At 46.3% G+C, this 17,972-nt stretch overlaps 1 protein-coding gene across 2 annotated transcripts in view; it reads right to left on the reverse strand.

The window, feature by feature from the left end:
* Positions 1-17,737, reverse strand: part of PDZD4 (PDZ domain containing 4) — a 470,425-nt gene extending 452,688 nt beyond the window's left edge. The window contains exon 1 of one of the 2 annotated variants that reach the window (XM_089660781.1): positions 17,139-17,737. In XM_089660781.1, coding sequence (XP_089516907.1) covers positions 17,139-17,198 — 60 coding nt within the window. In that variant the 5' untranslated portion in view covers positions 17,199-17,737. The remainder of the gene's footprint in view (positions 1-17,138) is intronic. The other variant, XM_089660783.1, reaches the window with a different exon arrangement.
* Between the last annotated feature and the right edge of the window lie 235 nt (positions 17,738-17,972).

Below are 17,972 nucleotides of genomic sequence, written 5' to 3' on the forward strand. Positions count from 1 at the left end.
TACCAGCAGGTGCCTTTCAGCAGCCAGGATCTCACCTCCTGCAATCAAGCCATCACCTGAGGCTGATTGCAGGAGGTGTATTTAAACAGTAACCAGGCCTGCAATCAGTGCCTTGGTGTTGTTTTCCCATGAGCCCCTGTTGTCCTGTATCTGTATCCTGTCATCTACCTGCCTGATTCTCCTGCTTGATTCTGACTATGATTGAACTCTACCTGCACCGACCCAGCTCTCCTTTTGACTATCCGTTTGCCTACTCCTCTGTACCTGATCTGCCCGATTCATCCTGACCTGGCTTGCCTGACCATTCTACTTCTCCAGCCCTGACTACGCTTTTATTTCAGAACATATATGTTAGCTGAAGGTTTGGTTTTGTTTGCACTGTGCGTTTTGTTTATTGGTGTAGCTCTCAATAAATTATATTATTTACATCACTCCTGAAGCCTGATATTCCCTTTGTCAGTCCACACATCTCTGGTCATATCTGGATCCCAGACAGTCCCACACAAAGCATTACTCACCCAACCAATCTCTGCCTCTCTTGTAGAACATACCCACTGCTGGAGAGAAGTATGGACTGGTCCTTCTCCCTGAAGTCCTCTCAGCCACTGGAGAGAAGACAGGGTGGCTGGGCCGACTGCCTAGCATCCCTGGGGTATCCAGGTGGTGACTGTAGTCTCATCCACTTTGACTTGATGGACATCCCCCACTGTTCACAAAGTAAGGCTGATATCCTCCTGTACCAATGCCAGACCCTTTTCTGGGGTTGTCAGTGGAGACCGAAGTCCCATCCACGGACACCAGCTCAAGCTGCAGTTGTGAGGTGCCGATTGCATCCTCTTTCTGTAGCTCCTGTGGTGCCGATTGTTGTGGGCAGAGGTCAACAACGCCATACCCTGATACCAGCTCTTTTGCTGGAGGCGCACCGGCTGGTTTCTCCTCAGCAGAAAAGTCAATAAAATCCTGTCTCTGGAACTGGTGTCTGGGGATAGGGGTTCACCATCTCCTGTCCGTGGAACCCAGAAGATGTTACCAATACGGGGCAGAGGCTAGCAGAGCTCTGCCCTTTTGTCAGCACTTCATGTTTGGGGATGACAATCTCTGGAATTTCCACTGCCGATTCTTGGGCATGCTGCTGAACATGTTTTAGCAGTTGGTTGTATGCCCTTTCCAGATGCTGTTCTTTCATCAGCAGTTATTCCAGATCTGGTTCAAGCTCTGAGACCCCTGTGAGACCGAATATAGCCTCTGTCTTCTTGCAGGTCCTCAAGGGTAGGTTCTCCTTCATCGCCAAACACAAAATGATGTGTAAGGCTCTCTCACAACAATCCAGGGCCACCAAAGTCATATCCCTCTGGAGAGCATTCTGTTATCACCCCTAAATATTTCTGCTCTGCGTGCCATTGCAGAGCCCGATTGTTACGGATCCGCCAGGTGGTACCTCTGGCAGCCCACTAGGCGGAATCACCCGGAGTGTGGAGTCTAAGTCCCGGTCTGCGTTTTCACCAGGGCCCCTGATGGTGGGGATAGACTTGGAGCAGAACCAGGACCAGGTCACGACCTCCGAGCAATACCACCAGTGGCAGAGGGAGCCTCCGGGGATGAGAGTAAGACAGAATAGAGCCAGATGTGAGGAGGCTGGCAGGAGAAGGCAGCGTAGTCAGATAATCCGGGTCAGGGCTGGAGCAGGCAGAAGGTCAAACAATCCGGGTCTTTAATCACAGGGCACAGGTAACTACAGGTAACAGATCAGACCTTGCGGCGATTTGTGACAGTGCAGGGCATCTTTAAATATCGCGCCCTACACTGTCATTGGCCGCCCAGGACGCGCCCCCGGGCTGTCATTGGCCGCCCGAGGCACGCCAGCGGCTCCTACTGCGCATGCGCGGCCTCCTGTCAGCCGCGGCCCGCCGGGACCTGGTGCTTGTGTCCCGGCGTGAGCCGCCGCTAGTGCGCATGCGCCAGGGACAGAGCCGCGGCGGTTCCTGACACCGATATTGGTTGTCCAGCTCTATCTACTGCTGGACCAGCCTGTCCAACTCAGTCACCCATTGCTCCTGGGGTCGCTCTCCTAGGAATGGCATCCGTAAGTCCCGTTGGTTCCTTGCCCGTTCCTCTGGGGTTGGATAGCACTTGCCCTTGTACATACCAGCAACCTGGGAGGGCTCCAATCCAAAGTGCCACCCGAATCTGCTGCCTGAGCTCCAGGTACTCATCCGCAGACACAGTGCTGGGGTATGTTTCAGGAACGATCTGCAGCAGCCCCGGGAGATCTGATGCCAGGTCCATATCTCCACTGGGGTAACCAACATCTACTTTCCTGATCTTGAATCCCGATGGTGGTTTGGACGTGTTCACAGCCAGGAAGCACAATCCCACTGCTTGCCACCAATGTAACGGACCCCAGACACCCACGACTGGGTATCTCCATCAAGAAGCTGCTTCTCAGGCTCTGGAACATGAGACCAGTGAATCTGGCTATTGTTACCCCAAGATCCAGACGACACCAGATTTGAAGTAAACCAGAGGTAGACTACTTTATTTGAACACAGATACAAGATGTATACACTCAGGGGACAATTCTCCCTCCCTGCATAATGACACAGGGTGGGAAATCTATATTTAGTAACAAGAGACACACATGTATTCATACCCAGATACTACCCTCCGCTCCTCACAGGACCTCCTGCTCTCTAGCTCCCTGGTCTCCTCCTCCCACTACCCTCCTCACCTTCAGGCGCACCCTGAAAACCCTCCTCTTCAGGGAAGCCTACCCCAACCTCACCTAACACCCGACCTCACCTAACAACTAACCTCCTCCACCCCACCCAACACTCCATCCCCCACAGCCATCTCCTCCTGTGCCACCTTCCCCTACCTCCTAGATTGTAAGCTCGAAAGAGCAGGGCCCTCGAACCCCTCGTGTAGTGTATTATTACTGTCTTGTCCCATGTTATGTCCCCCTTGCTACTGTACAGCGCTGAGCATACCCTTTGGCGCTATATAAATACTGTATAATAATAATAATAATACTTCACACCAGCAGACAGTCCCAACAGGAGGGAGGGCTGCTGGAGACAACCCCCCCTCACTAACCTAATACACATAAACACATACATCCCATAATAGTTTGCTTCCACGCCAGACAAACAATAGAACAATGGGATGCAGCCACATAACATTAAACAATAAACAACCCCCACCCCACCTATCTCCTAAACATGTCTACACAGTCTGAGACAAAGCCCATACAATATTAGGACAGATCACCCTGTACCCCTAGTAGGCACAGGGTGACTTACATATAAGAGGGATATGGGGAGCTGAGACAGGTGTCTCCCAACCTCTCCAAAGTGAGCTGGGTTCCGTGGGCCCCCCACCCAAAGCGACTCCTGTCACAAAGCTGTGCTCAAAATGGGCTTAGCTTGCCAACATGTTACTGTTTACAGATCAAGCCTTATTGCCTGTTCTTTCGTGGGGAGGAAACACTGCACCCTCCTTCCTGTTCTTTGTCAGACCTTCCTTATAGGTAGATCAAATAGAGCAGGGTCTACCTATCAGAGGTCTACCTGGACAACATGGAGTAAAGATCCCCTTGGGGGGGGGGGGGGGGCAGAGGTTACTAGGTGGCACCCTTTAAAAAAAGAAAAAAAAATCACCCCCACAGTAGTGTCCTCTGTCCCTCTTTACATAAACCCCCAATGCAGCGTCCTTTGCCCCCTTTTTATCACCCCCCCAGTAGTGTCCTTTACCTTGCTCTATAGCAGTGTTCTCTGCCCCCCACAAAGTGTCCTCTGCCTCCACATCCCCCAAAGCAGTGTACCCTGTCCTTTTCTCATCAAATCAACCCCCCACACTGTAGTTTACTCTGCCCCCCCACAGTGTCTCCTAAGCCCCCCTCAGTCCCCAACACTTTTGAATGGCCTTTTCCTGACAATCCTCTTAAGGCTGCGGTCATCCCTGCTGCTTGTGCACCTTTTTCTTCCACACTTTTCCCTTCCACATAACTTTCTATTAATGTGCTTTGATACAGCACTTTGGGAACATCCAACTTCTTTTGCAATTACCTTTTGAGGCTTTCCCTCCTTATGGAGGGTGTCAGTGATGGTTTTCTGCACAACTGTCAGGTCAGCAGTCTTTCCCATGATTGTGATTCCTACTGAACCAGACTGAGAGACCATTTAAAGGCTCAGGAATCATTTGCAGGTGTTTTGGCTTAATTAGCTGATTAGAGTGGGACACTTTGAACCTAGAATATTGCACCTTTTCACAATATTCTAATTTTCTGAGATTGTGGATTTGGGGTTTTCATGAGCTGTAAGCCATAATCATCACAATTATGCTTGAACTATCTTGCTTTGCATGTAATGAGTCTATATCATATATTAGTTTCACCTTTTAAGTTGCATTACTGAAATAAATGAACTTTTGTACAATTTTCAAATTTTTCGAGTTTCACCTGTATATATATATATATATATATATATATATGTGACGGACAGCAGAAATATAATTTTATTTTTGTGTTGTTTTGTTAACGAGTGGCCAACAGTCAGCTTGTCTGCTTTATCATTTGAAGTTCCTGTGCCCCGCAGGGGGTGGGAGATTAGATTTATCCCAGCAGGGAGCTCAGACAGCATAGTGTCCTGTGACTGGGAAAAGCCAGACGTGTTGGCACTGGGAGCTTGGGGCTTAGTCAAATGGAAAAGGCCATATATTATCCCTATGGAGAGCGAAGGGGCAGAGTTTTGAGGCAGGATGGAGAGATCAGCTGATGGCTGCAGGCTTTGCTAGGAGATGCATTGAACTGTGCTTTGCTTTGTGCACTGCTGGGACTTGTGGTTCTACATTGCCTGTGTGGTCTTGAAGCTGCGGCCAAGACACACAGCCCTCTGAATATCCATGAAGAGTTGGTGCCTATCTGCCTAGACTTCCTCTGCTGAGGCCATTGCTGGCTGGTGAGTCCCTAAACCCTGTGCTCTGTCTTCTGCTGTGTGCCCGGACTTACCCATTACCTGCCAGCCTGCCCTTCTGCTGTGTGCCCGGACTTAACCCATTGCCTGCCAGCCTGCCCTTCTTCTGTGTGCCTGGACTTACCTATTACCTGTCAGCCTGCCCTTCTGCTGTGTGACCGGACTTAACCCATTGCCTGCCAGAACTGCCCTCTGCTGTGTTCCCCTGAACTTAACCCTTACTATACCTCCAAATCACTCAATAAAAGCTTTGTGTGCCCAACTGCTCTCCGCGTGTGTTCTGTCCCACCTACACCTCCATCACAATATATATATATTTATATGTATATATACATACATATGGTCTGGTCTCAGTTTCCTAAGTGTAGCCATGCAGATCTGGCCATACCAGCTGCTGAATCCTGACACACAATGTTTGATGTGATTTATTGTTCCCCTTGCTATTCCTATTTTTCTCTTCTCCTTCTTTTATCTCTAAACCCTTTCTCATTCCCCTTCCCCATATCCCCTTCTCCTCCCCTCCCAGGGGACCCCAGTCACAGTGCTGAAGAAGGACATTCCAGTTCTATCTTTGCATCTGGCTATACCCATGGCTTCTTTGAACTTTATCCCTTAACATGAAGGGACTTAACTCACTGACTAAGGGGGTCAAAGTGTTTAAAAACATTTGCATCACTTAAAGCCAACGTGATATGTCTCTAAGAAAACCATTTTTCAGAGCATTCTACCCCACAATTCTTTAGCTCACAGTATCCCCAGCTATTCACTGTCAGTGCCTAATCCAAAAAAGGAGCGTTTTAGTAGCTTTTTATAGAACAATTCCTTTTATTGTACACACTGAACTTGGAGAATCTGATGGCCGCTACCTGATTCTTAAAGGACATTTGCAAGATACCAAGGTCACCTTAGTGTCATATTACTCCTCAAACTCCACTCCAACCCTCTTTTTAATGCATTTATTCCATACAGTCAAAAGACACAAGAGGTGTATATATTGATCATGTATGGAGACTTCAATCAAGTACTGTATAACCATCAGGGGAGTATGGAGATTTATCTGAGAAGGGTAAAGTCCCACTCTGTGTACCTTTATATAATACATCCCCTCTTCTCCTTTCCATATTACTATCCTCTGTTCCCAAATCTCATTTCTTTACCCCTCTGCTCCACCCCACAACCTGTACATCTCCCCCTCACTGCTATCATCTCCCTACTATTGCTCTCTTCACCTCCCCAAAATGCCTCTTCCACTCCTCCTTCTCATTTTCCTCTCCTCCGTTCCCAAAATCCATTCACTATATCCCTCTGCCCCTCCCAAACAATTGTATATTGTGTCCTCACTGCTTCCTTCGCCCCTCTATGGCACCCACCACCTCCTCCTATTACTCCGCTCTCCCACTGACCCCAACACCTCCACTAGGAGTTTCTCACGTTCCTGCACATCCCGCTCCCATGCCACCTTTCTCACCCTTCTCCTCCTCCTAGCCGCGGGAGACATCTCCCCGAATCCTGGCCCTCCACCTCCCTCACCCGCTCAACACCCTCCCACCTCCACGTCCTACTGCAACCCCCACAACTTAGTATCTGTCCCTCTGCTCCCTAAAATCTCCCCCCCATTTTCATGTGCACTCCTGAACGCCCGTTCGGTGTGCAACAAGCTTACCGCCATCCACGACCTCTTTGTTTCCCGCTCCCTCAACCTCCTAGCGATCACGGAAACCTGGATCCAGCCCACTGACTCTACCTCCCCTGCTGCACTCTCCTACGGAGGTCTCACCTGGACCCACTCACCCAGGCCTAACGGTCGTAAAAGGTGGTGGGGTTGGTCTGCTCCTGTCACCGCAGAGCACCTTCCGAGTCCTCCCAAACCCCCCTCCCTATCCTTCTCCTCCTTCAAGGCCCACTGCGTCCGACTATTCTCCCCAACCCCCCTGAAGATTGCTGTGATATACCGGCCTCCTGGATCTATACCCCGCTTCCTGGATGACTTCTCCTCCTGGCTACCCTTCTTCCTCTCCTCTGAGCTACCCACCATCATCCTTGGGGATTTCAACATCCCTGTCAACCTCGACAACCCAGACACAGCCCGTCTCCTCCACCTAACCTCCTCCTTTGCACTTGCACAGTGCATACAATCCACCACCCACTCCGACGGAAATATCCTGGACCTTGTCTTCTCCAACCGCTGCGCTCCCCACAACCTCACTAACACCCCCTTCCCTCTCTCTGACCACAACCTGATCACCTTCTCTATCTCCTCGTCCTCCAACGCCTACCCCTCCAAATGTCACACTACTACCAGCCGTAACCTCCGCAACCTTAACCCTGCCTCCCTCCACTCTGCAGCTGATCAACTCCACGACCGCATCCTCCCCCTGTCCTGCCCCGACTTGGCTTTGACCGCCTACAACAATGCGCTCTCAACAGCCCTTGACTCACTAGTGCCTTTAACCACACGCAACATCAGACCCCGACCGTTCCAGCCCTGGCAGACTGATCACACCAAAACCCTCAAACGACAAAGTCGTGCCCTGGAGCGACTATGGCGCAAAACCAAATCCCAACAAGCCTTCACCCGCTATAAATCTGCCTTCCGCACCTATACCTCCTCCCTCCATGCTGCCAAACAGGCCTACTTCTTGACCCTCATCAAGGCCCTCTCCTCCAATCCTCGCCGACTCTTCTCTGCCTTCAACTCTCTACTCTCTCCACCCCCACCTCCACCCAGCACCTCACTCACTGCCCTTGAGATTGCCAATCACTTCAAAAACAAGATTGACACAATTTGCAAGGACATTGCCGCAACTCACACACCCTCTCAACCCGTCCCCTCTCACACAGCTACCCCCTTATCCCCCCTCCCCCTCGACATAACCCACAGGGACTTCGTCGCTGCTCAAACTCTCTCCAACCCCCTTCACCCTCACTCAGCTACCCCCTCATCACCCCTCTCCCACGGCCCCACCACTGCTCTGACCTCCTCTTCCACCCCACCCTACATTCCTCATACTGAAGCTCCCCCCACACTCCGCACCTTTGACCTTACTACCATCGAGGAAGTCTCCAAGATCCTCTCTGATGCCCGCCTCACCACCTGCCCCCTCGACCCTATCCCCTCACAATTCCTACGACTTTCCTCCTCCTCCATCCTACGCTCCCTCACCCACATCTTTAATCTCTCCCTCTCCTCAGGCACTTTCCCCTCCCCTCTGAAACATGCACACATCACCCCCATACTTAAAAAGCCCTCCCTGGACTCCAATGACCCGAACAACCTCAGACCCATCTCCCTGCTCCCATTTACATCTAAACTCCTCGAGCGCCTAGTCTACACCCGCCTATGCTCTCACCTCAACGACAACAACCTCCTCGATCCCCTACAGTCCGGCTTCCGTCCCCTACACTCCACCGAAACTGCCTTACTCAAACTCTCCAACGACCTGCTAACCGCCAAAGCTAATGGCCACTATTCAGTGCTCCTACTCCTTGACCTCTCTGCGGCCTTCGACACAGTCGACCACCCCCTCCTCCTCAAAAAACTACACTCCCTCGGCCTCAGAGATTCTGCTCTCTCCTGGCTCTCATCCTACCTGTCACAACGCTCCTTCAGCGTTACCTATAATGCTACCACCTCCCCCTCACTCCCCCTCTCTGTTGGGGTCCCTCAAGGCTCTGTCCTCGGGCCCCTTCTCTTCTCCATCTATACCTCCTCCCTTGGCCAACTCATACACTCTCACGGCTTCAACTACCACCTCTATGCCGACGACACACAAATCTATCTCTCAACCCCCCACCTCACCCCCTTGGTCTCAGCCCAAATCACACACCTACTGAGCGACATATCAGACTGGATGTCGCTCCACTTCCTTAAATTGAACCTCTCCAAAACCGAGTTTCTTGTCTTCCCCCCAGCCCGGACACCACCCCCCATTGATTTCTCCGTCACATCCAACAACGCTACCATCAAACCCGCCCTGCAGGCCAGAGTACTGGGTGTCATTCTGGACTCCAACCTTTCCTTCCAGCCCAAAGTCCAATCTTTAACAAACTCGTGCAGACTCCACCTCCGCAACATCGCCAAAATCCGCACGTTCCTAACCCCAGAAACCACTAAACAGCTCATCCACTCCCTCATCATATCACGACTCGACTACTGCAACTCCCTCCTCACTGGCCTGCCTCGCCGCTGGCTATCCCCGCTTCAGTCGATCCTGAATACGGCTGCCAGACTCATTCACCTTTCCAACCGCTCTGTCTCCGCCACCCCCCTCTGCCAATCCCTCCACTGGCTTCCGATTGCGCAACGGATCAAATTCAAAATCCTAACGCTGATGTACAAAGCTGTCCACCATACTGCCCCGAACTACATCACTGACCTAATATCCAAGTACCGCCCAGCACGCACACTCCGCTCCTCACAAGACCTCCTTCTCTCTAGTTCCCTGGTCTCCTCCTCCCATGCCCGCCTCCAGGACTTCTCCAGGGTGTCACCCATCCTCTGGAACTCCCTGCCCCAACCCATCAGATTATCACCTACTCTCCTCTCCTTTAGGCGCACCCTGAAAACCCATCTCTTCAGGGAAGCCTACCCCACCCCCTGCTAACTTGCCGACCTCCTCCACTCTTCCTACCACTCCATCCCCCACAGCTATCTCCTCCTGTGCCACCACCCCCTCCCTCCTAGATTGTAAGCTCAAAAGAGCATGGCCCTCGATCCCCTCATGTTTTGCATTGTATTGGTATTGTTCTGTCACATGTTCTGTCCCCCTTTGTAATGTACAGCGCTGAGCGAACTATTGGCGCTTTATAAATACTGTATAATAATAATAATAATAATAATAATCTGAGAAGGGTCTCAGATAAATCTCCATACTTCCCTGATGGTTATACACTGGCAACAGTGTTTAGAGCTCTCCTTAGTTGCCACTCACTTGTTGATACCTAGAGAGAGTGGAACCCTACTCAATGCAGAAATTAATTCCTTAGGTTCCACAGTGAGTATAACAAGCATGCTTTGCTGCATATACAGAATGATTTTACTGTTGTGGGTTTTGTAACATTTTAAGCTCAGCACAACAAAAGGTGCTCTCATGGTGTAGTAGATAAAACCAGCATAAATGTATTAAATGTATTGCACTTACAATTAAACATTTTCAGGCATAAGTATTACAACCAGAAGGATTTTGGCTCCCACATCACTTCCAGTCTCATGGCTCTGCGCCAGGCTCCGCCCAACATGTGTCGTGAGTTCTTCAATCTCCCCTTAGATTACTAATATTGATGGATTGGGAATTTGCACGCGTTTATGTTTTGATATAAATTGTTTCAATCCTACAGCAGCAATTTCAGTTTAATATGTACGTTTAATGCTTTGTTTAATGCTTTGTGTTTCAATATGGTATATGCATAATTATACTAAATATAGTTAACATCTTATTTTGGTCATTTTTGGTGATTGTGGAAATACTATTGGTTGCAGCCACCCACACACTGTATACAATTTACTGTATATAAAAAAAAAACTTTGTTTAATTTAGTAAGTATGGTTAGTAGGAGGTAGTGCAGGGATCACAGTAAAATTTTACACCTGTCCCTATGGATTTGACAACATCCTGTCACCCATTACATCTGGGGCTCTGTTCAGCCTAGGCGCCCCAAATTCCCTTTGATGCACTCCAAGTTAGATGGGCTTCTTGGATTGAGAAATTTAACAAAATACTATTATGGTGGCCCAACTTGCTAAGTATCACTCGCCCCATGATATCTCTCTTTGGATTTGTTGGAAATAATGGAGAGTGACCCCATAATGTTAGATAATATATTATGGGTCCACATATCTGACTGAGACCATATTACTAATCCGAACATGGTCCATTCCCTCAGCCTTTAGGGTTGGACAGCCTTTGGATGGCCTTATGTCTCCCCACATTCTGCTGTTCTGTCTTTTCTCAAGAATCCATTGTTCTCTACAACATACACATCCCTGACAACATTCCTCGTGTGGGCCAAATTGAATCTCACTAGGTCATGTCATCTGACCCACTCCACATCTCTGAAATCTTTCCAAACATTGTGTCCAACACAAAATAACCTCTTGGAAATTATTCTGATATATGCAAATCAAGCAACTTGGATTAATATGGACGTAGTGTATTCTCAGCAAAGAGCTAATCTCAGCAATAAATTGTATTTGATTAGAAAGCTATACCAAACCAAGCTGATGAAAGGGCAGGATTACATAAGGCCAGGGGCGGACTGACCATTTGGAAACTCAAATTTTTTTTATTGCGCTTTGCCAACATTTTTTTATTCGGCAAAATGCTTCCGTGTTTGCAGTGCCATTAACAATTAATGGCACACAAAGCACAACTAGTTTATTTTCAGTGCATAAAGGTACCTTTTGTAATTCTTCCCACATTTCTTTAGCAGTTTCACACTTACATATATGTATGATTGATCATCTTCTAAGCTAAGAGTGATTGTGCTCTGAGCTTTCTGATTTTTCTCTATCCACTCACCTGAAGGGCGTTCTGGCCTGACCTAATTTATACATTTCCACGTACCTTCTTTTATTAGCAGCATTTTCATCTTGAATTTAAAAGACTGGTAGTTTTGGTTTGTCAGGGTTACAGATGCAGCTCTGTTACTGGCCATTTTCTTTTTATTTGCTGTAGCTGGCTATGAGTAGAAAACTGGGCCTATAACCTGTTAGACATTCTGTATATATCCCTACAGAACAGACAATGCACAATCCACATGTGCATTTTGGCTGCAGCACTGCAACCAGGAAACAGGAAACTTTATTCAGTGAAAAAGACATAGGAGTTTATTTTCTAAGCTGGAGAGTGCAAAATAAGGCTCACTTCTGCATATAACCAAATCAGTTTCTAACCTCTGCTTGTTCAATTAAGCTTTGGCAATAAAACCTGGAAGCCGATTGGTTTCTATGCAGAAGTGAGCCTGATTTTGCATTGTCCAGTTTTATTAAATAAACCCCATCGAGTATACAGTACCATAGATACAGATACAAATTTATAAACATTGCCATTTACTGGTTGAAGAATATATCTCTACTTAATACTGATGTACTTGTCGCCCAAAAAGTTGGCTTTGGATTTGAAATCCGACCCCACACAAGAGCACAAGCCCTCTCCACTCCCAAAGTGCCCTCTTTACTCCCAAAGCACACCCCCGGCACATATCTGACCCCCCCACCTCCCTACTAGCACAAGTGGAGGGGGTCTGTACTGAGAGATGGGAGTCTATAATGATGGAGAAGGGTCTTTACTTAGTGGGAGGGGGGTCTATACTGAGAGAGGGGAGGATCTATACTTAGTGGGGAATGAGGTCTGTAATCAGGGAAGGGGGGACGGGTCTGTACTGGGGGGGGACTATACCTGGTGGGGAGGGGGGTCTATACTTAGTGGAGAGGGGATCTGCACTGAGGGAGGGGAAGGGTCTATACTTGATGGAGAGCAGGGGCGTATTTACTGCAAGGTGGCATTCTTCAGGGCGGTGGTACCACTGGGGCAGGGAAGAGGGGGGATTGCGGCGGCGGTCGATTTCTGTGTTGCCTAGGGCTGCACAAAACCTAAATACACCACTGATGAAGGTACATGGTGTGAAGAAGTCATAATTCAATGTTCCATCACTGCAGTGATCACTGGGCAGTGGAATGCAGAGGCAGCAACTGATATTAGCTTCAACACCACACTCCTGTACACTCACACCCCTTCTGCGTCTCCCTGTTATCTCGACACCCTAACACATTGCCTACCTACCACCTGCTTACCTTCCCATACTTTGGAATGTACTGGTGGTACATTGCTGGGCAATGAGCTTCTATCTCACCCACACATGTCAGCAACAACAGACAGCAGTAGAGATGCTTCTCCTCCACCTCTGGGCTCTTTCTACAACCACTGAGTGAGACCACTGGAGAGTGCTGAGTGGAAATGGAAGGGAAAAGGAGGGTAGCGAGGATTCTGTAAAGTCGCTGGGAGAGGAGTGCTATCACTTGTAGACACGGAAGCCAGGCTTCTGTGTTTATGAGTGAGTAGTGAGGGGCAGGCCAGTGCTGAATGAGGCAGAATTCTGTTCCTCTACATTCTGGCTGAAAAAAAAGCCCTGCTTGAACTAAAGGCTGTAAGCCCTTGCAAGGAGTAACCAGGCTTCAATGACTGTTTTGGTCATATTTCATTTTTTAAAAGACAAAGTATATGTAAGCCCTGTCCTTGAAATTAAAACATTTGTGTATACAGTGTGTGTGTATATATATATTATAATTGTAAATACTTTTTCTCCTTTTTTTATAAGTGACCACCCTCTCAGCTGCATATGGAAAGGACCTTAGAGAAGCAGGGGAGTAAAAGCAGCAGCACACAGGTCTTCACAGTTAAAGGCTGTGCAGTGGGGGCATGTCAGCACAAGTCTGATCATTGGAGGAGAACAGGTTGAGTTACCAGCTCAGCTAGAGAACTGACCACGCTGAGCTCTCATGCCTATTGTGGTCAGTGTTTAATAGGGAAGCAGATGGACTGGCAGGATCACCAGGTTTTACACACAAAGGAGGCAATACAAGGAGAACAGAATATATTTTCATACAATTGCAGGGTACAGAAGTCACATATCATGAATATCATTTTATTTGGCAAATATTGCTTGAGATGGCAATATTTTTCAAGATGCTAGGAACCTTTTTATGTTTTTTTTATCATCTACCTTACAAGTTGCCTTCATCTAGCTTTCTATTCTATACACACATTGCTTTGGGACTGGAATCACAAGATTACTTATTCTGAGCTATTGCCAATGGAATCTCAGAAAAGATTTAAGGTGGCTTTAACAAGATAATAAAACCATCTAAGTACTGGCACATGAAAAAAACACGTATCCACCAGGATCAGCCTAGCCACAGATAAAAAAGAGTGAAAATGTAGAGAGGTTGGACTGCAATACTAATAACCCAGCAAAAAGATGTTTGCAGATAGAAGAGGAGAGAGATATTGATGAAACTGATTGCAACAGAAATAGAATAGAAAAAAAACAATGCTACTAATAGATTACGCAAGCAATACAATATAATTTACAATGGGGTCGTATAATATTTATTATTCAAGTACAAAAATGCAAATATGCAAAAGCAGTGGTCACAGAAATATTCACAAATGCTGGAAAAAACGTTTGTAAAAACCCTTCAGTAAAATAGCTTTAGGAATGGGTTTTGTACAAGACAAAAATAGAAGTCACTACTTCAGCATATGTTCCAAGAGCAGAAAGTTCTGCATTTCTGTGGCAATTGACAAAAAAACAACATTTATTAAAAAATGTATATAAAATACAGCAAGAAAAAGGATTTAGGGTAGTTTAAAAGGATAAAGGAGAACAAAAGCTATATGACCAAAACAAGAAACAATGAGCAGTTGGGTACAGGATAGATCTGGAAGGTTAGAATAGGAGGAACGAACAGTAAGAAATCTTGACAGGGTTAAATTGTGTAGGAGAAAAGTCTGATAAAAGGAATAAAAACCAAGGGACAATAGATAATAGAGGGATACACAGGCGCTATCCTACATACCCTATGAGAATGGCAGCCCTCTGAGAGGCTGTAGGTCCACAGTTATGCTCCAGTCTCCTTCCACTTTAATGGAAAAAATATGTTCTGGTACAAAATGCAATAGCTAAATACAGGTATATGTTTTGTGCCATAGGCAGACACTACAGACCTTTGTGGTAGACAGTGTAATGTAAATATGAGATTAAAATTCTAATTGAGTCAACAGCTTTCTAGTCTTGGCTGATGACAGTGCTTTCAAGGGAACAAACCCAGGTGGGCTTTAAATGAATGAAAACATCTGTAGTTTAGTATGTAATGGTAAACCCAATGTCATTCAGAAAGGTGGGTAGACATACACTAAGTATACTGTAACTGTTTGTTCCTAAGACTAGTACTATTTCTTATATATTTTCTTTTCCATGATCTAAACCGCAGCAGAAAATATTGTTGCATTGTTCTAAAATAACCCCAAAGCATATGTTGTAGCTTTTCACTAAAATAAATATTTACCAAATATATATGTAGAGAAAAGACATGTTCACAAAGGCTCAGTGTTGATATTTCTCTTCTGATCCTCAACTATCCATAAATGAATTGATTGGTGATCACCACTTTCTCCCCCCCCCCTCCAAATAAAGCCATATCATGACATCAATAAATACCATAAAAATACAAAAACTTAAAAAAGAAGTATGGGTTTTCTTTTTTTTAGTTTTATCTTATCACCTGTGGGCTGTTTATACATAAACATCTTTCCAGCCCTCTAAGAAGTGTTCCCTTTGTTAAAATCAAGGTAAATACCTGTGGGAGGGGCTTCAGTCTTTTTAGGATTCTTATGCTGACAATCTTGTCTGGATCCACCTCCTTTCCTCCTCCTGTTTGAGTGATGCCGGCTTTGGACTGTCTGCTCTCCCCCTCCTCCCCCTCTCACACAACACACAAGTCACAGCTGTTTTTATCTTGGAACTTTACATGTCAGAACTGCAAAATAGCAGGCAGCTACCCAGTATGCAGATACAGTAGAAGGTGTCTGTACAAGAATCAGTCTGAACTGTGTGTTGTGTGAGAGGAGGGGGAGAGTCAACATCAATCAAACACAGAGAAGGAAAGAAGGTGAATCCAGACAAGATTGTCAGCATAATCCTGAGAAGACTGAAGCCCCTCCCACAGGTATTTACCTTGATTTTAACAGGGTGCACTTCTCAGAGGGCTAGAAAGATTTGTATGTATTAGCAGCTCACAGAATAGGATAAAGCTAAAAAAAAGAAAACCCATACTTCACTTTTAAGTCCATATGTCTGAACATGCAAACACGTATGGCCATGTGTCAAACATGGATTCAATTAGGAAATATTGTATGTGGTGTATATTTCTTTAGGTTTTTTTTCTTATTATATTTATGTTAAAAAATATACCCTTCTAAAAGTTTTCACAAATACGTTTAGGTTTTCAGAGTATTCACAACATTTTATTCAGGATATTTATATTCTGTATGCATTTTTCTCATTCATACCTCTAATTATGCAAGACAAAAAAGGAAAATGTTATGTGTGAGGTGCTGTAACCCTTAGCAACCATCAATGCTCTCTCATTGTTATGACTGCTCTAAACTGGCCTTTTCAAATAATTAGTCAGCTGGTACCTTTATTGCTCTCTGCATGATCTTAATCTATACATGTAAGTGAAAAAATGTGCATGTAGGCCAGCAAAACAGCCAAGAATGTTCAAGGCAAGGAGGTAAGGTAACTATATCATAAGGTTAAGAACAATAGGGGGAATTTACTAATGGTGGCCATACTATCATACATCAATAAATTATTTATTTTATGGTCTATTTCACCCATTATAAATACTTAATCTACAGCCAATAACACAATCAACCAATATATCACACACTGGGATGTGGATTTCAGTCAATAATTGAAAGATACGATAGTAAATTATTGATCGCATCTGCACCATGCAGTCTCCCAAACTGATCAATCAAAATTTGATCAGGTTCATGAGCAAAGCTATGATGGAACACAATCATAATTTCAATTTGATTAAACACAATCTAAACTGATCAGAAGGTTTTGGCTACTTGCCTGTTTGCTGATTCGATTGTGTTGATCCAATCGCACATCCTATGGATGGATAATAAAAATGAAAGGGTGTATAGCTACCATTAGAAGGAAGCAGACAGGATCTGGAGCAACTGTGCATGGCAACCATTCGGTTTCTAGCTTTCAGGTACCCAGCTTAACTGAACACGTAGAAGCTGGAAACTGATTGGTTGTCGTGTACTGCTGTTCAAGTTTTAGTATATTTCCCTCAACATGTGAGCTTCAGTATCTCACAGCAGTTAATAGGCAACCTGTTTCCATTGTTAAAATCTGTTTATTGACAGGTGATTGCTTCTTGTCTCATTTCAGATTTTGTCCTTATCAGGTGCCACACCCTCTGCAGAACATTTTTATTTTGTATATGTAGTTGTACATTTATATTTTAGGTTTGCATGCAAAGATCCTTTAAGTCTTCTGCAAAGCATCTTTTACCTTTATGTGGCTACCTCTCATGGCTGCTTCCACCATGTTCATTCCTTTCCCATCTCATGCTATTCTCCTCCTTACCTGCAGCATCACTTTGTAATGCTCCTCGGGTTTCCGAACCACACACATGTTACATCCCATGTTAGCTCGGAGAAGGTGAAGGTTTGAGGTGGACGAGGAGGGGGGATGGTTACCCCCAATCTTGCCTGCTTTCCACTTACAGATGTCTGTTCAATTCTCCTTCTATTCGATCCAAACCCAACAGCTGTATGGAAAGGGATCAGAAGTAGACGACCTTTCTATTATCCATCCAGAGGGCTCTTGTAATCCATTGGGGGCAGAAAATGACAGACAGGGAGGAGGTTTGACATTGAGAGGATGTAACCAGTAGCTGCCCCCCTCATCTTGCATTAACGGGGTACCACTTCTCCTCCCCTCCCCCCTAGAAATTAGTCTGCTCTCCAGGGCTGCCTTCAGCTGCTACCCAGGTTAATGATGTGACTAGTACATAGATACTTCCAGTTCGGCTTCTTAAGAACTGGTCCTTGTGGAGGATGGCCGCAGCTTGCTTCTCATGCTTTCACTCAATAGCTACATTGAGTACCGAAGGCACCTGTGTTTCCTCAGACTGCAGCACAGGGCACACATGCGCCTTTCCCTCTCCGAGTATCTGAGCATCAGCATTGCTGCGAAGGAGGGGAGGGGGGCTCGCTGAGGAGGGAAGGGGGAGGGGAGAGGGAGGCAGAGCAGGGAAAAAAAGTCGCTAATAAATATGGATGGTCTTTGGTGTAAAACTCGGAGACGATATGTTCGGCGAGAGAATTTCATCAGCAGCACAAGGCTCTAACTACAAGAGACAAGCAGGGAGGAGGAACGAGAGCAAGGAAGAAAGGGCAGTGAGGAAGAGAAGTAGTG

This window comes from Staurois parvus, unplaced genomic scaffold, assembly GCF_062004578.1.
Source record: "Staurois parvus isolate SC_StPar_1 unplaced genomic scaffold, SC_StPar_1.0 ptg001272l, whole genome shotgun sequence".
NCBI classification, from domain to species: domain Eukaryota; kingdom Metazoa; phylum Chordata; class Amphibia; order Anura; family Ranidae; genus Staurois; species Staurois parvus.